Genomic DNA, 24,808 nt, shown 5'->3' on the forward strand with positions numbered 1-24,808 from the left:
AAACTTAAGTGTTTTGAAGTTGTTCACAACTACATATCAAAATTAACCATTGTTGATTGTAAAAACCATGCCAAAGCCTTTGTATTTCCTTTATTATACTATTTTCTTTTTAACCTTATAGTGTGGTGTTGCAAATTTTGTTACTGTGTTAGGTTAATCTCTTTAAGTTTTATTTTGAATTTATTTTCAGTTTTCAATAAGGAGGGATTCTCAAGAAACGTTTTTATAGACTTTCAGCACTTCCCCCAGCCTGTAATTTGGGCTAACAAAAAGAAGATAGGTTCACGTATCTAATTGCAGCTGAGAGCAGGAGGAGGTTGTTTATTTAGCTCGGGTTTCTGGGGATGCTCTAAATGAACTCCAGAATCCAGCAGAATTTCCAGCGGGGAGTTTGCGTCGTGCCAGTCAGCGGCAGAGACGCGATGCACGCCCGTGTCTATCTCTTGTAATTATACATAAAGTGCGTATAGACACACATACACACAGATATACATTCCTGACTTCTAAAAATTGTTTTTGTTAGGATGCTTAAAAAGGGAAAAAAAACCCCAACCAACCCAACCAGCTGTGTTTTTTAACAGGCTCTTTGGGAGAGTGAATACCATCCCTTTATATTGCCACACAGCACAATCTTAGTGTAATTTTCCATTGAACTTGTAACCTGGTTAATACCTCAATGCGCTTTGTGTGAGGGTTGTTAGTGTGGGCGTGGGTGGAGAGCTGCATGTCAAGGAATAATGAGAGAAGACAAATCAACAGGCAACAACAATGTGAGCTGGGACCGGCTAGTGAAAGCGAAAGGCCTTTAGTCACTGGCAGGGAAATCTAAACATTCCCATATCTATGAAGCTGGCTCATTGTGGCGCAGTTGTTACTCGCGATGCTGTGCTGAAAAAGGGATCTGATGATTAAAAAGCCAATGCGCGGGGAGTTTTGAGTCAAAGCGCCGGCATCACAAGCAGCCTTTGTAAAGCAAAGATACCATCTAGGCCGGTTACGTTTTCCTTTTGGCATGTTTGTCACTGCAGATAACGCTTCACCGTAAACTTGGAGCAGCGGAGTTGTGGTGCCGAGGTAGTCGCCGCGCTGCAGACGAGATTAAACGCACGTAAACTCCGAATCCTTTAGGGACAAAGAGCAGCTTCACTCAAAGCACAGTAGGATAGTTAATAAAATCAAGAGCCCAAAGCCAGCAAAAATGTACAGAAACTTTAGATTGAAATCTTTCTTTTTAATTGATACTGGTCAGTTGTAAGTATATTCATTGTACCAGCATTAAGGAGTTTTAATTACCTGGAAGCCATCTGATGGCAAATATTAATGAAACATTGATTTTATTTTATTTTTTTAATTATATATATTTTTATTGCACATGCACATTACAAATTTATAAAATAGGGACAGGTTGCATTAAACACCACAATAAGCAGGTCCCTTCTCACATAGCTAAATCAATTCTGGGAACAATTAATTACAGGTACCAACCCAGCATTTACATAGCCACTTAGCATGTTTATACCTACTAGCGTAGTTTGTTATCTAAATGCCAACTTCTGCTCAGCCAGGAATGGAAATAAGCTTCCCATCCCTTCCTCCCCCCAGAGCTTTTGTGCCATGGTCGCTGTTCCTGCAGGTGCCGATACGCCGGCAGAAGCAGCTCCCGGTAGCGCTTCCATGTCCTTCCCAGGTTTTCCCGGCCTGGTATCTCCACCACTTGCGGTCCAGCTGCTGGTGGCCTGCATGGAGCCATGGCCAGGCCTCTGCGCCCCTTCCAAAGCCTTTTTTTGGGCGGGCTGTGCCGCAGGGCTGCAGCCTTCTGCAGCCCCGTGCCGCCGCGCTCACAGCCATGCTACAAAGCACTTGTGTGCGTGGATGACCCTGGAGCTCATTTCGGTGACAGGCTGGCTAGCTGCGGCGGAGAGGAGACGTTTCTGGCTCACTGGCTCATTTATTGTGCCCTGTGGAAGGAGGTCGGTGGGGAAGAGTCCCCGGCTGGCTGCACAGCGGGAAGAAGTTGGGGCATTTGGTCCCCCAGAGCATCGCTTGCCTGGAAGAGCTGCTGCTGCGCATGCCGGGGGCTCGTGCACGGCGTGTCGCCTCCGCAGCCTTTTCCCCAGGGCGAGTTGGGGCACGGGGCTGAGCGTGGAGGGGCTCCCACGCCTGAGCACTGGTGCCAGCTCCCAGCTGCTCGCTGGGGGCCAGGCGAGACCCCGGAGCGCCGCTGCCATGGGTTCGGTGCGGTGGGAAATGAACATCTTCAGCATGCGCCGGGCAGCCTCCAACACCCGTTTTCATCCCCTTTCTTCTTCTAGAGCTGTGTTACTGAGGAAGACTGAAATCCGCTGCGATGTGCCGCTCAGTGTAACGCAGCAGCTTTCGAGGGTCTCCGCTTTTCACCACTGAAACTAGTGGGAGTTTTGCTATTGATTTCAATAGGAACGAAACACTTCTGTGCACTTGGTTAAAATGTATTTCATAATAACACCTTATACTTTATTTATAAGCCCCTCCTAAGGCATTTCACAAATTATAGTCACACAAGAATTGATGTGTGAGTCGCTGTCTTAATAACACTGTATTTTGTATTTCAAACATTGTGTTCTAGATACAATATTTACGTTTACAAGTGGAAAGGCTGCTAACCTAACAGTTATCGTTCAGAGCAGACAGATGACGAGCCATACATGCTGATGGCGAAGCAGACATGCATGCGGTGACATGCGTGGTGGAACTGCGTCGCACCGAGCAGATACTGGTTTTAATTGGTTTTAAAAGGTAAGCACGAGCCAGTGCGTGCCCTGCTCTGGGAGGCAGAAAGAGCTGCTTTCTCACCCAGGCTGCAGCACAGAAAGGGGATTTTACCACTTCTTCTCAGCTAGGTTTTTATTTATAAAGTGAGGAAAATACCCCCGTAGGCTGGTTTTCTTTAGGCAGCCTAACACGGGGTTTCTCTTTGGGGGCAAGATTACAGTTGCAAAGAACAACCCAGGGCCGATAACACGCATCGCCTCCCCCAGGCTTTCCAGCCATTGGTAGTCCTGTTTCATTCACCTTCCATGGCCAAAGGTGCCTGACTTTTTTTTTTTTTTTAATTGATTTTTCTGGTATTGCTGACTAAAATGCATTATCTCATTTTCTCTGGGTGATATGTGCAGGTTTAGAGTTATGGTAAGGTTTAAATTTGTTCTACATTTCTATGGTATAAAAAGCATTAGAAAACTGAAAACGTATCATTCTTTTTTTTTTTTTTTTTTTTTTTTCCCCAGTTTGCTTCCATTTGGTCTTGTCCTCAGCTTCAGCAGTTGAGCATTGCTCCCCATGTAGGTGATAAGGCTCTTCTGCTTTGGGAATGGTGTAGCAGCATCTTTTTTTGAATAACTCTTCTTTGACAAGACACCTGCTTGCTTAATGAGCTCCTGCAGCCCTGTCTCTAATCAGAAGTGTGATTGGCACCTACAGATCCAAATGCAACCCCGCTCCCCGTCAGAAATAGGCATACGAATTACAGACGTGAAGAGTGGAGTCTGTGAAGGCTGTTGGGTCTTGTGCAGGCGGCGAGTATTGACGTGTCTCGCTGTGGAGAGAAGGCAGCGGTGGGAGCGTGTCTCCGGCTGAAGCGGGCAGGGAGCCCTTGGAGCCCCTGGGCTGCCCGGCGTGGCAGAGGCAGGAGAAACCTTCCTCCTCTTTGGGTGGCAAACGGAAGCATGGAATATATCTCCCTTTGGATTACTGCCGGAGGATGATGTTAGGCAAGTCCCTCCACACACGTTATCTGTTTAGTAGTTCTTAGAGAACATAGTAGAGGATGGAGCAATCCGCGGGAGATGTGTGGTAGTAAAGAGAGTACAGTTTGGATAGGAGCCAGGTTGGCAAGTTCCTTGCTTTAGAACGTATTTTAAATTAATTCCTCCCCTAATATTCTCTTAGATGTAAAGAAAGAAAAAAACAAAGTATCATCAGTTTCTTAAGGTAGCTCACTTAGGATAGTTTACTAGCCTAAGATAGTTTTCAGTAGCAATTGTGTGGAAGCTGAAGGTGTTTTCGTAGGGGCTGCAGAAATGAAACCTCAAAGGAATGAAACCATTTGATCGGGCATTTAACAGCTGACACGTGTGAGAGATTTTCATGAAACCTCCAGCTGCCAGAATCCCCGTTGTTTCTTTTGGAGACGGCCCTTTAGAGAAAAGTCCCCATGAAACCTGCTTTCCCTTAAGTTTCATTGAGAACCTCCGATGACTCTGTTTTAACACAGGGAGAATTTCAGGGCTTTCCATACTGTTCCCTTCTTCCCCCTAGGTCTCACCCCCAGTGATTTTGATGGGGGTGAAGGTGAAAAACGTGTGTCTGATGCCGATGGGCTGTGTGCTGGAGCTGCTTTGTCCCCACAAAGGACCACGATGCCATTTTTGCTGGGCTAGCAGAGGTCTATGGTTTCTCAGGCGCTGGAGCCTGCCCTCCTAAGTCAAATCACAGCTGGGTCAGATGGTGAGCAGAGGTTTTGCAAGTGACCCAGGAGGATCCTTGTTACCTTCAGGTGCCTGACAGGAGCTGTAAGTCGCATGAAATCCTCCAGCAGAGGTTGCAATTGCCTCCAGGCACCTGACAGACCTCACGTACACTCCAGCAGCTAAATCGGTGAGGGTTGCGAATTGCAGTTCTTCCTCTCCTGGGACATTCGAGCTTTTCCATCTGCACCAAAGGAGTTTGTAGATTCACAGATAACCTCCTTCGAGTCAGGCCTATGCTGACGGATTTTGAGAAGTTTATGAACAGTTATTCCATAGAAATTATGTATAGGGCAACGGAAGGACTCTGATTTACCTGGAACTGCGTACAGCAGATAAACACCTTCAGGTTGTTACAAAAAATATGTTAAATTACACAAGCAAACAAAATTTATATTTCTCCCTGTAACTGTTTATGTTTTATCCTTTACATTTCTCTCTGCAAAATTGGATTCACATCCAGAGTCTGTAGTCTGCAGCTTTGTGTTTCAAGTACTGCAGGGGAGGGTTTATTTATTTTTAAAACTCCCTCTGTCATACTGGATTAAATAAAAATCCAGTCATTTAAATTTTATAATTTTTTTTTGCTTTTAAAGAAGCAAGTTGTCCACTTTGATTTCGCTGAATTCAAGTCAACGCTGTCACTTTGCAAAATATGCATTCAAACCCTTCGATTCTTACTTAAATTAAGCTTCTGCTGGGGTCTGATGATTTTCTGAGTTATGATTCAGTTGCTCTGCGTGAACTGTTGCGGATTTACACCTGTTTGGGCAAGGACATGTTTAAAACTTCATAGAGCCTCGTATAGGCAAAGACTACCAAACCACTCCCCTGTTCTGCTCCCTTGTATATATTCTATATATTCTTCTACTGTGTCTATCCGCTGTACTCTCTGTCAGGCATGCAGGAATTGTGCCCACCTACCACACCGCTTGTGTTTCTGTCCTCTTTTCCCAGTATTTTGGTGTGCTAAAGTTTTATTTGCTTGTCTGAAGCCGGTGTATCAATGGTGTATGTTTGAAGCTCCATATCTATGGCCCTTTGCTAGATGAGAAGAACCCCCCAGTTTGGAGGTGGCTCCTGGGAAGGTTCTGTCTCCCACACAGATGGACTTGCTACTAATCCACCGTCTCCAAGAGTGTGCTGTCAAACTCGTTCTCACTCAAGTAATTTTCCAAAATTGCTGAGCTATCCTGGACGTAGGCTGGGAAGCACCATAAATGGAAATTTCACCGTGCTGGAGAATTCTTCCACGCGCTTTCCTCCGCCTGTCACTCTCTATCTGCTCTTGACTGAGTTCAGCTTTATTCATTAGTTTAGCTTTTCCACGTGCACGGCCATGCTGGTGGCAGGAGTTTAGTGACACACGATGGAGAGCAGATGTCCATCGGTTGTCTGACCAGTTCATCTGCTGGACCCATACAGATGTTGAATGTGCCTGGAGAGGAAATGGACCCATTAAAACTTCCCTGGTCAGGAATGAAGTGCTGGAGCTGCAGTTTCCAGCTACGGTTGCTAGCTGAAGACAATGGGGCCAGACCTGGCATCGAGTCCTGCTAAAACAATCCCCGTTCTATTGATTTAAAATAGGTCAGGAAGGCAAGAAGATGCCTTGCACAAACCAGTCCTGCTCTATGAGTATTAGCTCTGAGAATCTTTGGTAATATAAATAAATACACACTAAGAACTGCAGAAAAGTCTCATTCAAGCAACATATTTTAAACAAGTTCACAGCTTTTTCTCTGCACAATACGCTGTCCCAAAATATTGGGACTGAAAACTGCTTGATTTCCTGTCTAAAGCCAAACCACACCTCATTTCTGTTCTTCTGTAAGTCTAGCCCCATGAAATTTCAGCCAGAGCTTTCTTTAGTGCGTTTGCTCCAACCTGACTCCAAAAAAAGTAGCTGGAAGTGCACTGGAACGTGCCTGATTCAAAACTTTTTAAGAGAACGCCTCTGATGCTGTCAAAGTCCTGAGAGCATTCTGAGGGCATGAACATTCAGACTCAAACTCTGTCAGCACAAAGTGAAAACTTTTTTTTTTGGATTCTTGCTACATTTTGTATGTAACATTTACCTTCGATGCCAGAAGACATTAAAATACATTTTTTATAGAGGAATATGCAGCTACAAATTCTCTAGATCTGCTAACACTTTAAAAACAGATCCACTGAACCTAGCTGTACTGGCTTGCTCCTGGTCTAAACCATCACTGACTTCTCTGGAAGATTTTTTAGATTAAGCATTACAGCACCAGAAAATCCATGTGCAAAAAAAATAATATAGAAAGCACAAAAGGCGTCTTTGTTTTGATATGCACAGAAGGTCTGCAAATTAGTTCAAAGTGCCTAATAACTTTCAAATTTGTTTAAAGGCAGAGCTTAAATAAGCAGCCAAGTTTTCAGCAGATGCTCCGGGATGCTTGATGCTCAAGACTTCTGAAAAATCTGTCTGTCCATTCAGACGTTGAAATACAGATGTAGGCATCCACTATATTAATGAACTATTTTTGAAAAAAAAAGAGCCTAACATTTGCTTATATTAGACTAGAAACTGAAAAAAATCGTGGTGGAATTTTTGTTTTCTGTTTTGCTTTTAATTTTCTTTTTTTTCTTTTCTCCATTTGAGTTGCCTTTTTTTCTTAAGACGAAGAGGCTTCACTTCCATTCTTTTTCTACACAGGTACATTTATTATTGAATAAGCACCATCATGTGCTCCGTGTGATTAAAAAAAGAAATGTAGGCCTTGCACTCAGGTAGCTCACAAGAGAAAAGAAAAACCCCCAGAGATGTCACGGGGGAGAGTACTTGCTTCCACCACCTCTTAAAGGCATAAAAGCATCTTCTTTCCTATTTCTGTTGTGCTCTGTAGTTATGGACGACGTTTCTCCAGCACAGGCAAAAGAAGAACACTTTATTAAGATTCTAATATATGATCCTGGAGAAATACTGGTTTAATATGTGAGTGTGTTTGTGTGTGTGATACTTGTAACACACATACATTTTTAACGGGATGTGTTACAACCTTGTGGTTTCAGAAAAAACTTGATTAATAGCTCACTTTCCAGTATTGGCATAGTAAAGGATTTTTGTAAGTTAGGCTTTTGCATTTTTCCAAAAGCTGTGTTTGGAACAACATCACTATTTTATATTAAATTTAAAGATGAAACCAGTGGTGTAGCTGAATGCCCATTTTCAGATGCTTGCAGCTACTGTTACAGAAAATTGAATTCAGCTGCATCCTTGAAATTGCTTTTGAAATTTCTTTACAAACATAGAAAGAGACTTAATCTATCACAATATTCTTCTCATGTTCCAAATACTTATATTTTGAAAACCTCAACACAACAGAAATTATGTAAAGAATTCTTATTTGACATATTAAAGACACAACATTTTAAATTTCATTACCGCTTTCTTGACTGCATGTCACAATTCTGTAAAGATCAGGTTCTTGTGCTGAATTGGGGACGTCTTCACTGGGATGAATCTATTGTTTCCCTGCTGGTTTCAGCCTGTAGCCTGCTAAAAAGTAGGAAGTTCTGCTTAAAAAAATGGCAACAAACAAAAAAACCTCACCCCGCAGTCTCTGGGGAAAAGCGCCCTCTGAGCGGAGGTAGGGATCGCACAGATTTTCCATCCAAGCCAACGAGGGGGCTCCGAAGATGCAAAAGAAGCTGGTAGCACGTTGCAACAGCCCGTCAGAAGAGGCTGCACTCATTCTTCGATTACCTGAGCTGCACCCCTTAGTTAAATATTTGTCTTCGTATCAAGAGAAGAAAGAACCAAAGGGTGTTTTGTACACAGGTGTTGGACAGTCACAGAGCGGTTGTGGGGAAAAGCCACAGCAAATCACCATGTAAACACGTCTCTGGCTTCCCAAGTCAAAATTGCTTTTGCTGCAATAAATGAAATCTATGCTATATCTACTATATATCGGCATACTATCAGCCAGCACGTACAAAGCATTTTTTCACTTATCACTTTACTGGATAAGCCAAGTGACTGTCATATGTTGTTGTAACCGATAGGATATTTTGGAAGAAAAGAAGAGAAATTTTGCTCCATGTTTTTGCCTTAGGTAAACAACGCTGTACATCTGTATCCCCTGACACTTATTTTACAAAGCATGTTTAGTGACTCAGAAAAAAAATTAATCCAGATTTGCAGAAGGAGTTCCTTTTATTATTCAAAATATTTGTCAGCTTTAATATTAACCTACCAAAGTTTTTAAAATTGAAGTCTTATAAATGCATAGGACACACATACACACACGTGCAATACACGCGCTGCTCGCTAACAATTTTCAGTTAATATGTTAACTAGAAATCGACTGTGACTTTCATGATATTTTTTCCCCTGTGTAAGTCAATGACCTATTTAAGTATGTTGGCAGCAATTTCTGTGTCTTGTGACTTTATATTTCACAAAGAAATACCGTGTTTTGTGTTATTTACATTAAAAAGACGTACTATGTAAAACTTCATCTTTGTTAAAAATCACTTTATCCCAAGTATTTAAATTATTTCATGCTTTCAAAAGGCACAATTAAGTATCTAATGAGAACTTCCATTCAATGTTACACATAATACAAAAAGAGAAAAAATGTTTGAGACATCAATGATAATATTTTAAATATATTGGCATAGGAAAGCAGATGTCTTTTTGCTTTATTAAACTGACAGTTCAGTTCTGAAACTTTATTTTGAAAAGATTTAAAAAGGATTCGTGTCTTTAGAAATAAAAAAATATAACAGGCATATCTAAAAAATATAGAAGAGAAAACCTGATTGTTACTACTAATGAAATAGCTGATGACAAAATAGTAGTCTTTTTGATTTTGATCACAAAAAATAAACTGGTAGTGACAGGATATGATGGATAGATTTGACATCCTGGCAAATCACTGTCATTGATTCAATTATTCTAATTCAGAATAAAAGCTGTATACAGTATGTGTTTATGCTACAGTGGAGTTTTTTAAGTGATTGACATTCATCATATTAGTTAGACAGTTTTAAAAGCTATGTCTTTGTTTTACACAGCGTTGTCAAGAAAAAAATAAAGTAGAACCTGAATCGCCGGGAAAAAAAGCAAACCACTTAACCAACTCTTGGTTCCAAACCCATCAAAATAAGTTACCATTATTGCATCCTATTAACATGTTCTTTGAAGAGTCAATTTCACTCCAGCCATGTAATATACTATTATAAAGACTAGATTTTGAAACTGTAATGCAATCTTACAGCTGGGTGGCTTGGAAGTTCTGCGGAGAAGAAAGATATTACCTTTCAAAATGGAAGTCAGCCTCAGAAGAAAGAATGCAAACCACTTTAATTCACAGGTCAGCTTTGCTTCACTGTTCTTTTGTTTGATAAGATATACACAGAGATACATACCAAACAGTCAGAAGTTCACAAATACTATATCTGAGGCTACAGAAGCCCAGATTACTTGTATATGCTGCCCTGCTTTAGACCAGCATGCTGTGATACCCTTCCCGAGCTCAAATGCACTCTTCTGGTTTTCCAGCATTAATGTAGCTGTCGGTTTGAATTTCAATCTTGAATTATGTCTGTTGACATAATTTCATAGTGCTGACTTCAATTGTTTAGGATTACTGTTTTGAACTACATAAGGAAATCAATTCTTTTCTCTATGGTTAGTAAATGCCATTCAAGTGCATTTTAATGCATGTAGTAAGCCACAAGGCAAAGTAATTATCTATAATATATCTGATACAAAACCCAACCATTCTTAATTACTGGCATACTAGAATAAAAACTATCTTATATATTTTAAAATTATGATTACATATTTAATAAACCAATGTAAACATATCCTGAAATTTAAGAATGGCATTTCAATTACAGAAATTAATGTTTTTAATACCATAACTGTGTAGTTTGCTTTTGGAATAACACGTGACAATGAATTGTTTAGTTGCATTCCTTTATTTCAATAAACCGTCCAACTTAAGTTATTATTCATACAAAATATGAACTGTAAGCATATAAAAACCCCAGTGGGAAAAAGATCCCTTTATTTTTACTGTAAAAAAGCATTTAGATACAAAAGGGTAAAAGTAATTTTCATATTTTAAGGAAAAGAACAAAATACTTTATGTTTCCAATCGAGCTGAACAATGGCAAGACCCAACACAACGGAAGCTTTAAAAAAAAGCAAAATTCAAACGAGCCCAAAATTAGTACAAAGAAACCAGAACAAAAAAAATAAAAAAAAAGAAGGCACCATAAGATAACATGTATTTTTAAAGACTGCTGGGTCAAATCATTAAGAAAAATATTTATATAAGTCATTAACACTCATAATTAGAGTGTCATATAAATCTGAGTGAAACTGCTAAGTAGAAATCACTAGAAGTCCAGGTGCTTCTTGCCGATGGCCATAGCACCACATCCTGAGCTCAGCAGTTTGGCGGATTCTGCCAGATCCTGTTTGCTCGCGCGGCTCACTGTGTCTGACAAGTCTGGAGGCAAATGCAGGCGCTGTGGCAGGAGATTTTCAGGAGAGAGACGGGGAGAGAGAGAGAGAGAGAGAGAGAAGAAAGCGAGAGAGGAAAAAAACAGGGAGGGGGAAAAAAGAAAAGAATAATTGCAGTAGAATTTATATTCCATAGCATATCTCAAAACGCAGTGTTTTTTCCTGACTGATCAATGTTTACTCACACAAATAAAACACTTCCCAGGCACTCTTTTATGCTGACCTGGAAACAGTTTTGTATGCTTTCAATATATTGGATTCTGTAAATTGGAATAGATTTTTCCTCATGAAAATTTTCTAAACAAAATGCAATTTTGCTCAGGGAATTTCAGTGTATCTGTGGGCACGTTTCCTTTAAAAACAAATGTTTTGCCTGTATGTTAGCCCCTACATCAACTCCTTTGATTTCCATGGCATTACAATAGAAGTATAGTTTTATTACAAATGCACATACTTTGTGGCAGAGTCTGAAAATAAAGGATGTGATGGTCAGCAGATGGAGAGGGCTCACCCTAGTTGCAGCATTATTCTGTTAGAGTGTTTCTTCTTCATATTCTGCTGTCATTTTTTAATAAAACCAAGCAGTGATAGCAGTTGCATTTGTATAAGGCAATCATATATGCTAATCAATCCTTGCCATCATCCCTTGTGAGTTGTAGGAACATTACATCCATTTTACAGACGAGGAAACTGAGACACAGGTTACACGGTTGTCCACAAGCACACAGACCTTGCATAATAAACCTTATTTTTCAACTATGACAAAAATATTTCAACTCTGCCTCTGAGGACCTTTTATACTGGAGAGATATAAAAGACGTGACATTACCATTTAGCTTTTGTAAAGTAAGGTGAGAATTAATGTAAAACTGAGGCTTTACTTGGTTAATTACTGGCTCGCTTTTGGACACGGTGAGGTACTGAAAGCCGGTCAGATGAGACAGTTGAGCATCTTCTACACAGTGCAATAATTTATGAAACTGGTATCATGAAAGGAGCATATTTCTTGAAAGATTTAGTAGGTAAAGGCTAAACTGTGTGGCTCTTCTTTTAAAATGCACACACTTCTGAAGGGAAGAGGATAACAGTAATGGCTGCAAAACTCTGTTAGGAGGCTGTGTGGACTATCCTTATTCTCTGCTTTTGCTATGTTTTTGCTTTTATCATAACACGTAAATACAGTTGCCTTTTATTCAATACCTTTGCAGCTTTCGTAGGGTGAGAATTCAGTTCAAAAGCATAAGAACTATCTGTATTTACAGCAGGCTGACTGTTCAGTTCATTGCTGGCTTTGAGATTGTGCAATCAGGCATAGGCTGAGAGGTGCTCCAAGGGCTTCCTACCACCGGCCACTCCCGGTTGTGGGCAGCGCAGGGAGAAGAATGTGTGTTGGGCTGCTGTCTTCTCCAAGGGAAGGAAATGCATAAAGTAACGCATGTGGATTAGGAAAGCCCGTGCCCAGGGTGTTGTGACATACCTCAGTGTTGAAATAGGGGAAATGCGTGTATTTATTTGTAGCACTTTGCCTATGAAACACAATTTAGGTATCAAAACCCACCCTCCATATATACCATTTAGTAACTATGCAGCTCTTACATTTCACCGTATTAAAATCAGTGCTGTGGTACAGTATTCTTCACTTACAGTTCTTCCCTTATTCCCAAGAAGGTGAAGCCTGGCTGTGGATGTGAACTGTGGTCCATGATGCCTCATTTCTACATCAACACAATATAAATGAGGGCACCTGCCTATTTTGTTTGTCTGCTGAGAAAAACGTTTGCTTGGATGTCCACCCTGGATTGTATGAGGGGGGCCGTAACCACTGGAAAACAAAGGACAACGAAAAGCCAGGAAGTGCAGGGGAGCAATTGGCAGATCTTTCAGTCACATTTTCTGTCCAAAGTACAGTACTCTGCTAGTAGGGTACAGGGTATCTGGTATGTGGGAGGTGGAGAGACAAGCAAACAAATCCAACCTTCTCCCACTCACCGCTAGCATCTCTCTGCCCTCACCGGGGAGTGGGAAAGGCGGCTTCCTCTAGGGAAAACGTAGGGCCGCTGTCTTCCTCCTGCAACTACTGACCGCTTTGCCAAGTCTGCCAAATGGATTCAGAGCAAGGTGACAAACAGCAAACAGAACCGAGACTCGGCAAACTCATGTTATGCAGGAACTGACCAGTATCACAAATGGGGAACAACTGTCAACCCTGCCGCACTGGCCTGGACTTAAAAGTGTGGTCAAAAGGAAAAAAAATCTTTTGATATTTACACAGCCTCTCAGTCAACGCTATGTTTGTTTGCTAATGTATATTATAAACAGAAAATAAATAGAAGAATATTTATAAATTTGCAGAGACTCAGACGGGAAAAGTAAAAATTAAAGATCCTCAGACTGGATCTCAATTGGACTGAATTAGACTTTTACGGATACACACACATATACTCTTCTTCCCCCATCTTATTCAGTGATGAGGATGCACACTGCTCATTTAGGGACTGGCTATTCAGTATTTTGTTTTCTTGTCACTGTTTACTCTGAACTTTCCTGGCGTATTTATTGTACGCTATTCAAACCTTGTTCTGAAGACAGAATGGCTTTTCAATAGCACACGTCAGTATATAGCACTTGAATGCTTCACAAATACCAACTGTGTTATTTTCCTAATATTCTCATGAGATAAGGCAGCAAAGTTACCTCCATTTTAGGGACAGGGAATTGAGGCACATAAAACACATAGCAAAAGGTATCAACTGATTTCAGAAACAATCTGAGGCATCTAGGACTTGCTTTTCCAGCATGTTTAGCATTGTACAGCATTTCGCATGATCAAATGCTAACTTCACTTGTGGCTGTGAGTGCTTAGTATTTCTTCAAGAACCCCAAGTCAGGCACTCAGAAAGCGAGAGGCACAAAATACGAGAACAGAAATAAAAATGCTAGGTTGAAGCGACACGATCACGCAGAAGCTCAGCGGTACAGGCAGAGACACATCATACCTTCCACGATATCCTTCAATCGTCTTAATTACAAGACCATCCCTCCTGCAATCCCTGCTCTCTCTACAATCCCAATTTTCAAACATTATAACAAATTGCTGGTTCTCCAGGACGGGTATTTCACTGCGTATGCCACATTCATCCTCAGTTCAGATGTATTCTGAACAATAAACAATGCTAGGGTCCTCTGAAAACAACTGAATATTATCCTGCCATTAGTCTCTGACTCATAGCACACACACACTACCTCTGAATAAAGCCTGAATAGGCATTTTCTGCACGCACCTTAAAATTATAAACAGGGCTGCAAATATTAATCCTATTAAATATTTTAACACCATTAAACAATATTCGAAATGGTAAACCACAAACAAACTGGAAATTCATTGCATAGCATTATACAGACGCCCACAGGTTAAACAGCAGGCCTTTATTTTTGGCACCAATAGGGACGTTGCGGTGACTTGAACTGAGGCAGTAAGTGATAGCATGAATAGGCTGTGATCCTTTCTGAACACCAGCATTACAGAACGATCAGACATTTTCACAGATATTTGCTGACCACAGAGAAACAATCACATTGAAAGTCCCGGTTTAGGACAAAATGTTTTCTGGTGAACAGACTTCTCTGCTATTTCTGAGGCTGTGACCTCCATCCCTTTCAATCTCTCTTTCTCTTATCAGTCTGATAAGAATCAGGCTTGTTTCGCTCACACTGGCAATCCCAATCCTCAGTACCCAGGCTTCCCATCCTGCAGCTGGTCTTCATGACAAAAATGCCCCTTCTCTGGGGCATTACCTGCACTCCCCGGACAGTCTCAGCTTTCTGCTTCGAAGCTCTTCATTCCTGCTCCTGCCAGTCCTGGGTTTCTCTTGCCCATTTCTGCCCATATCCCATTCCCTCCTCCCTTTCCTAATACCTAAATCCAAATTCAGCACCAGGACACCCTTCCTTGCCTCATGCCCTCCACAGAATCACAGAATCACACAACAGTAGGGGTTGGAAGGGACCTCTGGAGATCATCTAGTCCAACCCCCTGCCAGAGCAGGGTCACCCAGAGCAGGCTGCACAGGAACGCGTCCAGGCGGGTTTGGAATGTCTCCAGAGACGGAGACTCCAACACCTCTCTGGGCAGCCTGTGCCAGGGCTCTGCCACCCTCAGGGTAAAGAAGTTCCTCCTCATGTTGAGATGGAACTTCCTATGCTCAAGTTTGTGCCCATTACCTCTTGTCCTGTCCCCAGGCACCACTGAGAAGAGCCTGGCCCCATCCTCCTGACACCCACCCTTTAAGTATTTACAAGCATTGACAAGATCCCCCCTCAGTCGTCTTTTTTGTCTTCCTCATCCCCTGTTTTGTCCTCTCCTCCTCCTCTTCCCCACCTCTTGCTCTTGATCTGTCCTTCTTTCTCCTGCTGACAGTGCTTTCCATCCCTGCTTCCTGCCCCTGCCCCTCTCCTCTCTCCTGGTGTCCCCTGCCCAGACTGCAGGACAGGCACCGGCTCATCTCCCAGTCCCAAAAGCAGGTACATCCCTGGAAAAGGGTCAAGCTGACTCCACCGTACGGAGTGCGGCGGGGACAAACAGGTGCATTTTCACAGGACAGCAAAAAGGCAGCCCTGGCATAAATGCAAAGGCGTAAAATTGTGTATTTTCATTTATTCTTTTAAATAATTGAAAGTTTTCACTAAAACATCCCAGTATGTGGATAAACACAAAACTTCCTGTAGCCTACAACAAGCTGGCAGGGCAACAATATTTTAAGGCAAAATGGTCACAGTCTGGCAAAAGTAAATATGCAAGTGAAAATAGGATCCCGTAATCGCTCTCCTTGTGATAATTTCTTAAAGCCTGTATCAAAGAAAGGTAAAGTCTGTCAGTGTAAAAACTAGGGAATGCTGGAGTAAACTTCCTCTGTGCAAAAATAATTGTCTATCTTCATTATTATAGTGTGTTTAATTACATGATCACACATTATTTTCACCCATGCAGGCTGTCAGGAAGGTTTAAACTTAGGATCTTCGGAGTCAGACTCTAAGCTTCATTCACTGGATGAAGAAATTCCTGGCTATGGAGAAAGGCTATTACTGTACAAGGCATTGCTCGGGAAGGGGGATGACGCGAGCGCCGGTGCTTCCCGCCGGCTCTGTTTGGGGCAGGTCCCGAAGGCTTTGTGGTGATAGGAACAATTACACTGAACCCAGCTAAGCACACAGCTCCAGGGCATGCATTACGAAAGGAAAACAGTTCAGACAAAAGTTATTACATACTTTGCCTCTGCTCCTCCCTCTGCCCGAAGAAAACTTCTAATTACTTTATTTGTTCTCAACGGGAAAAAAAAAGTAGAAGTGGAAGCTAAGAACATGTAAAACGACAGGCCAGAAGGGACAGCGAGCAATCAGTTCATCCAGTCCCAGCACTGAGGACCACATACAGCACTGATGGTTTTCTGACACTGGTCTGCCTCGTAAGACTGGGATGTAAAGATACAAGTAATGGCTACTCTTGAATTTCCAGTGGGTTGGTACATTTGGTTGGGGTGTAACTTATTTTTTTAAACCAACAAAATCCCTAGTAGACAAAAATACTAGCAAGTGCTTTTGCCAGTGTAGCTTACTGTATCAAGGGGATTTTTTTACAGATTTATTATAAAAAACAGACTTTCCAATATAAGACTCTTCCTCTCTTCAGTATTAAGAGGATTGACCAGCAGTTTTCCTAACAGCCTCTCCCGATGTTGATCATACCTCAGCTACAAAATGCATAGCAACAGTATGCAGGCTTTAACTGACTGTAAAAGGGGTTGAAAATAAAGTAAAAATGACATGACTGAACCTAAGGAACCAATGAAAGGTTAAACAAAGAGCTAGATACTAGAGTAATGTTAAAGAACTGATTACTATTCAACGATACACATAAGCTACACATATTCTTCTGAGGAATCTACTGGCACTGCATTGTGGAGGCAACTCATGAAATCCAGTATTATACCTACAAGGTATAAACAATAATCAGTCCATAAAAGTACTTTTCAGATTTGAGGAAATGTGTATCTGTACAGGTTGTTTTTATGCTGTCTAAAATACTCAGAAATAATTGGGGTGGAAGACACTCAAGATACAGCAAAATCATAAAATTAATTGAGAGCTACTAAACCCACATATTCTGAAAAATGCTTTAAGCAACAAAAAATATAAAAATGCTTAGCAACAATACGATAAGTCGATATACATATATTGGCAAAAATCTAAACCCAAAGTAGTTCTTCTTATTGCAAAATCATTATATTTTGGTAGCTATTGTAAGTGTAATACTGTAGCAAACAAATACATAATAACATGAGTGATGCAAAAATCCTTGAATCTCATATAAAAAAGAGCTGGTAGTTTGTTCTTATTTTGATATATATTAGGGTAATTCCACTGAAGTTCACCTTGTGACTCTCCTAACACTTACAGGAAGCTTTAACAGCTGAGCCCAAACTTCCCAAAATTAAACTTAAAAAACCCATCTTTACAATTCTATGTATCTGAATCTTTGACCAAAAAAAAAATTGCTTATTAGTTTACTATGGCTGCAGCCCTGCCTTGGGGCAGGGAGATGGGTTAATGACCTCTCTACATCCCTTCTAGTTCCATTTGCTACAACTCCATGAAGACTGAAGTCACCAAAGCCGAAGGGATTTGGTTTAGGGGGAAGAGGGGGGTGGGGAGAAGAATTTTAGGAATGCTGGGAAAATGAAAGATGCAGACTCCTACTTGGGGAGCTTTATATTCTACTTATTCCTCTTTGAAGCAGAACTCTCACCATTCCGTAAAGCCCACACAAGACAGTCCATGGTGTAGAGTCTGAGTTCCTGTTACTGTTTGCTCTTCTGCTTATGATGCCCATAATGCACCCCTTGCATTATGTTTTCCCTTTTACGTCTTTTTATTATTACCTCGTTTATAATTGCTGGTAATTATCTCTATTAACATAGTACCTAGGAAAAGACTCCAGCATTTTTTCAGGTATCACAACACGTGGCACTGATTCTCTGCGGTGCCCTGAGACACAGCATCAAGGCCATTGCAATAGGTCTCTCTATGTAGTGAAAGAGGTCCCGAATGAACAGGTTTACCTGATGTCCACACAGGCCGCATCTTGCATTTCTAACTAACTGAGGTAGCTGCCAAATGGTTACAAACTCCTTGAGAGAGACACATTTCAGGAGCATCTTAGTCTTGCCAGTCAATGATTTTACTGCTTTCTTAACAGGTCATCATCAACGAACATCAATTAATCAGTAACTAACTGTTCTTCTTGGCAAAACCAAATTACTATCTTTGGGCTTAATAAAAACACAAAGATATGTAGGTATGCAACTAAATTTCTTCTAGAGAGAACAGTTTGTTCAAATATTTGACACTGAGGTGACTGTAAGTTTTGGCCTCTTCCCTTGCCAAGTTTGCCAACTGAGAGACACTAGATATGTGTATTATGAGGAAATGAATTATATTTTATATGACATGTAATCTACTGGAGTGACATATCACTTATACTGACATAACTTTGTAACAACTCACACACAAATCTGACAATACCACTATGAAAAGATATAAAATTCTTATTAATGCCACAAAATCTAAAAATACTTCTGAGTTAATGTAAGTTCACTTCTCAATGGCAAAACAGTAAGCCCTTCACCACCAAAGACATTATAAGCTCTCACAGCAAGGACTAGAAAAGTCATGCCAACCAGCAGAGAAGCTTGTCAGGCAGAAATCATATGATAGTCCTGAAATTTGGTTACGACTAGTGTCTCACAATCTGTAATGTTTATCTCGTGGAGAGAATGGTGCCAAACTATCCTCCCATAACCGCATTTAGGTCTTAGGCAAACTATTTTTAAACTTGTTTACTATGAATCTCTGACATTCCTGTTCATGTTACGGTTTTCTCAGTATTTTAACAAATTCAGGAGACAAACAAGTCGGTAACTATTTTTCTGTATAATGGACATAAACTCAGTTTCTTCTTGTTCTGCTATATTCACAGATGTTACATTACCATTTTTAAATCACAGCAATGGATGCATTTTCTAAACTGATTATAAAGACAAAAGACTTGACTTTTAAAAAGAGCATTTCTACTTTTCAGGTAACTGGTGATTGACTTAAAACTAATCACAACTATATCAACCCATGTTAAAATAAGCACATCTACCATATGCATTTCCTATTTCTTTTATTGAAGTTGAAGCATAATCTGAGCCGTCAAAATTAATTATTGTTAACATCAGGCGTTGAGAGAAGGTTTCCACTAAGAATAGCTGATAAATATACTTCTACCTACATATCCCTGTCTGTCTGCTAAAGGACACATTGCTAATGTGAAAATAATTTTTTATATATAGCTTATACTACTTAAAATACTTGAACACAATTATAAAACACATATTTTCCATCACTTACGGAGTGTAAAATAAAACCAGGATAATTCTCATTTTCACCTCATCGGCAGGACAGCGATGTTTTGTTGTGGGTTCCCAATACTACAAAGAGATTATTTAAATGGTGGCTTTAAAGACACCTGGCAAAATTAAGAACCATTAATAAACCCACTTCCTTTTGTGACACATTCTGTAAAAGCTGTTTTACGTTTCAGAATGTGGAATCTTAATATGCGCCTCTTCAGTGCAGCTTTCCAGAGTATCTGCTTTACAGAAGTGATATGATAATATCCAGGAGAATTCAACTCAAACTACGCCGATTCGTTTGGATGTGCTGCATGGTACTGCTTGTGTTCTCTGACCAGAAAACTACACAAAGTACTTAAAATCTGAATTCCTGAGCCTGAATTTAAAACTCAGTTTGCTTAAACACTGGCTGTTGCAATGCGAAAATCTTTCAGAGACCATTTGTACCAATGGAATTCTATTCTGTACATGTTTGTGTAAACTGAATCCCTAGGGGATTTCAGATGGCTGAAGAAGTTCCAGTAACACGTGAGTCGAGACAGGTGGGTGTTTGCATGTCCAGCATTAGTCACCACTTTTCAGCAACAGGAAAGGAAACAACAGACAATTGTCTGAACAAACTCTTTCATTCCAAAGAAAAACTCCAAGGTGCATTACAGACGATTTGCTACATGTGAAGGCACACAATGGAAAGATAAAAATATCAGGAAGATTTATCTTCTCTGATGCTTGAGAATGACAAACATTTGGCACCACAGAGTGCTCTAAAATCACACATACAAGTAACAGAACCACTTCATATTATAACTATAGTCTCTGCATAATGAAGAAGCTCCCCATGTCATAAGGGGGGGTGGATTAATCATATATATCTATAACCATCATGGTTATAGACTATCCAGGGACTACGGATGTTACAAATGCTCATCTGATCCAAAATTCAGAGAAATACATGGTAATCTTACAAGAGCCAAATATTTACATAGCATACTATTGTAATACTTAGTGATCCAGCTCTTGTCAAGCACGTATCTAAAGAATGTCTCTGTCCTGAAGAGTTTACAGTCTGAATACACAAAGTAGGTGAAAAGGAAGAAGTGAAAGATAAAATATCCAGGAAGAATGAAAAACGTCATGATATCTAAATACTGTATTAATGCCATTAATGTCAAAGCTTTTTTTCCCTTCTAACTGAAAAAATGCTCTACGAGAAAGAGTACCCTGCATAGGAAGGCAAGTGGAAGAGAACAGGGAAGAAGTTAAGTGACAAGGGGCTGAAGAGAAGATGGAGTGAAGAAAGGGAAAGATGGAGGACAGGAGGAGATAGATTATCTAGGCGCATTATAGTAGAGATTGGAATATGTTGTCTAAAAGCTGAAAGGAAATTCTGTTCTAAATTCAGACAGTAGTTCATGACTCTGATGGTATGATCTATGTCCAAAGGAAGCAGACTAACATTTCTCTTGTAGATCTGTTCTTTTTACTGAATTTCTCCTCCCTGGGCTTACGTAAAAGGAGCGTGGGACCCGTGATGCAAGCGTGAGTAATTCTAGGGCTCTCAGGATAGTCCGGATGGATGCTAATGTTTATGTCACATTCTCTTCCCTGACGGGTTCATTCAACCTTATTGCAGCTGTCTACAAGTCAGCCATTCAATCTAACCTGTATTATATACTCAGGATGAGATGAATCATCCTTGCAAGTGCTTGCCCATCTCTCCTGATTATTCAAGAAACCTGGATGACTAGCTTAAACTAAATGCTTAACTTGGAGTGTAAAAGGTCAAGGAGAGGAATTCAGTCCTACAACTGTATGAAGCTTCTCACTGAGTCAGAGCCTCCACTATCTCCTCTTTCTTTGAATGACATTGCAACATGCCACAACGTACGGATTTCCTATCAAACCACAGATGGCTCGCTGGAAACGTTCCAGAGTTGCTGGCGATGCCCACGCTGCTCTACAACAACTTGGGTCTCTCTACTGGGAAGCTTGAGAAGCGTTCAAGACGTTGTGTACAAACAAAAGCTATGTAAGTGAGGAGGAGGGAGAAACAGCATTCAGAGCATCTGTTCTAGGAGCTCCAACATATTGCAATGTCACTGTCACCCTCTAAAATTTCAGCGAAGTTGGAAAACTAACCAAATATTTGCATTCGCATCCAAAGCTATCTGTTAAAGTTCACTATCAACCTTCTGTCTCAGTTTAAATCTTTTGTTACATTTCAGAAAACTCATTAATACACCCATTTTAAAACCACTATTTATTAAAGTGCAACAACACAAATAACTGATAAAATGTATTCTGCCTCTTGATAAAATTGTCCAGATAGATTTCAACACTTCACAGAAAGGTTATGCTCCAAGACAGGTAACTCGCACCGGCAAGTCTCCGTTACAAGTGCATTTCAATGCCTGATTTGCCAACTCAAAAAAACAGAGACAACAGAAATGCAAACAGACTTCTGAACAGTTCTGCCAGCTACTGCTAAAATACACATTGCCTCCGACTTCCATTATTGCCAGTATCTAGTCTCCATAGATCCTATAAAATTTAGAGTTTAATGAAGTGCTTTCCAAAGAAGAACAGGAGACAACGTGAACTGCTCTGAGACTCTGGACCAGCCCGGCCGTGGGCTGCCCCACTGCTGCCTCGGTGGTTTTTCTAGATTTTGTATACATCGACAATGCTGATTTCCTCCTACGCACCAGTTGCAGAAGTTGTGTGTACAAACGCAAACACAATGTGTAAGGATAGATGCAAACGCATGCATTACTCAGGACTGCGTAAGGGTTACTGATAACCGCCAATGTGTCTACCTACGGCATCTCTCCAAGGCGCGCAGCATTGCTCTGGAAAGCACCGAGACACCGTGAGCTGTATTGTTTTACATTCGACTACACAGTGCAAACCACCCATACAATATGTCCCTGAATGCCTCTGTTTCAAGAGACCAGTGTCACAGGTTTGGCAAGTTGCTGGTTATGAAGAAGGAGCATGCAGGGGGGCAAAATGTAGATGCTAGCTGGAGGGGGGATGGGGTATTGTTTTCTACTGGGAGTAGCCCTATGTTCAGTAGTCTATTTACTTTTTTTAGGTCAGCTAGAATTAGAAAATTTCCATTGCTAGGCAGCCCAGCACATCTGTGAAGCATTTCTGGGCGTTCAGACCTGAAGCACGCGCTGCCCGAAGGGAAGATTCATTACCCGGGGTTACAGGGCTGGCCAGGCCAGTCCCTCCCCCAGGCGGCACACGGGCTTCGGCAACAGGAAAGTGCCTGAACTTCCTGCAGAAACATATTACATGACCAGAACACAACAATTAGCACATTTGTAAAGCTTCAGGGATAGGAACAATTTAATAGCTTTTTGAAGCAGACTAATTTTCTAGAGCTTTTAATCTTTTTTTTTTAAATTTTTTTTTTTATTTTGCTTTTCATGCATGGGCAAGTTCTTCTTTGCTACAGGTATTTTCTGAGTCAGCCTGGCAGGATTATTATGCGTGGAGAAACACAAATCATTCAGTCACTTTAAAACAGTGCTAGAGAAATGAAAAAGTGCTATGTAAGTGCAAACTATTATTACTAATCTCTGTTTTAAAAGCAAGTATCATTTAGATAGATAAATGTATTGCTGGTTTACAAAATTTTGCACATCTACAAACAAGGCTGCTAAACAGAGGACCAGTTTGTTTACATTTGCAGCTTTTCACAAGCTAGAAACTTCAGCTCTGCCATGGTAAATGCTGCTGTCAGAAGCTCCACGTAAGGCAAAAACCAGGCCAGAAAAGAAAAAAAAATAATATATATTTCTGCTATCATTTTCTTCTCACCCTAAAAACTGGCAGTGATATATAGGAAGCATGTTCAGTTCCTGTAACTCCCAGAAGATGTGGACACAATTCATATTTTAATACCTCTTATTTGCAGTACTAATCCCCCATGACTCATGAGGACTACAGTTTAAAACTCCAGCTAACAAAGCCTTTTGTAGTATTATTACCAAATAATGTTAGACTTCAGAAATCACTGAAGCGTAATTTAATATCCGTAATATTGGATCAGCCTGTGGCATATTTTTACTTAGTGAGTGATATTGCTTATACAAAAAAATATAAAAATGGCACTGGTGATCAAGTGGTCATGTTGGCTACCCTTTGGCAAACTCATGCTTTAAAGGAAGTTTAAGCAAGGAATAAGAAGTTTCTGGGGAAAGGTTAAAAGACAGGTCATGCTAATTCCTTTTTAAATGACTCTAAGACAGTAGGACTCAGTGTAAACTGAAACAAATATATTAAATATAAATGACAGAAACTGGTATCACAGTAAACGCAAGACTTCTGTGAGTAACTGAGATTAAAATAAACATTACTATTTATCTGGAAGCTGGGGGGGAGGACTGAACGTTTGAGCTGATTCCTACATCAAAAATGTGTTTTGTACAGAAACTATATGCCAAATTATAGTTGTTTGCTTTACAGCTGTTTCTAGCAGTTATTTAGTTTTGTACTTTTCATGTGTCAGTATTTTTTTCATTTCAATGCTTTATTCCCTACTACAAGTAAGTCTCTTTAGAGCAATAAGATCTTTAAAATCCCTTTAGTGTTTAGAAATGTCAACAATTCAGTAGACTATGCTTAATGAATAGGCCAGATAGAAAAACCTGCCTCAAGTTTTTATCTCAAGAGAAGTAAGGTGCTTTGAAGAGCACTTGATTTGAGATTTAGAAGCCTGCTGCTATTCAGCCAGACACTCTTGAGAGCTGTTAAGTCCTGACCCATGGCATGAAAACAGGTTGGAGGGAGGGAAGAAATATCGGCAAGAAATATATTTTGTACTCCCTGTATAATTATTTCTTCTAAATACCATTCAAACATTTCTTCCTGTAAATAAGTAAAAAAACTAAAAGACCGGGCAACCTTATCAGACGGTCTTATTTGAATATGTTGAATGTAGCTGGAACTTGCCAGGGGGAACAACCACAGCACTGGAAAAAGATGAGGCTCTAAAGGAAAAAAAATTATCTAAATGTTTTTTACCATTTGAACAGATGGCACTGGCATATTAAAGCTTCGTATTTTTGACAAGAGACATAGGAAACAAAGAAGTTTTCACTTCAAAATATGCAGTGGAAGAACATGAAATGGTTTGGCTTGCTATAATTACAAAAAATATGTTTTTCATCCTTCACTGTCGCTTCCACAGTCTGCAACCAATCTCAATACCTGACTACAACGAATTTACTCAACATCATAAAGCAATCAATTTAAGATATGTGCACACCAATAATAATATCAGATAAAAAGTAAGCCAAACTGTAAGTGAATCCTTTTATATGAATATCTGTTCT

The 24,808-nt window shown here is 40.4% G+C and overlaps 1 protein-coding gene across 2 annotated transcripts in view; it reads right to left on the bottom strand.

Annotated features, from left to right (window-relative positions):
• Positions 1 to 10,447: 10,447 nt before the first annotated feature.
• Positions 10,448 to 24,808, bottom strand: part of ELP4 (elongator acetyltransferase complex subunit 4) — a 149,985-nt gene continuing 135,624 nt past the window's right edge. For both annotated transcript variants that reach the window (XM_074586231.1, XM_074586230.1), the window contains one exon: positions 10,448 to 11,015. In XM_074586231.1, coding sequence (XP_074442332.1) covers positions 10,884 to 11,015 — 132 coding nt within the window. In that variant the 3' untranslated portion in view covers positions 10,448 to 10,883. The remainder of the gene's footprint in view (positions 11,016 to 24,808) is intronic.

The sequence above is a fragment of the Larus michahellis genome, chromosome 4 (assembly GCF_964199755.1).
Source record: "Larus michahellis chromosome 4, bLarMic1.1, whole genome shotgun sequence".
In the NCBI taxonomy this organism is placed as follows: Eukaryota; Metazoa; Chordata; class Aves; order Charadriiformes; family Laridae; genus Larus; species Larus michahellis.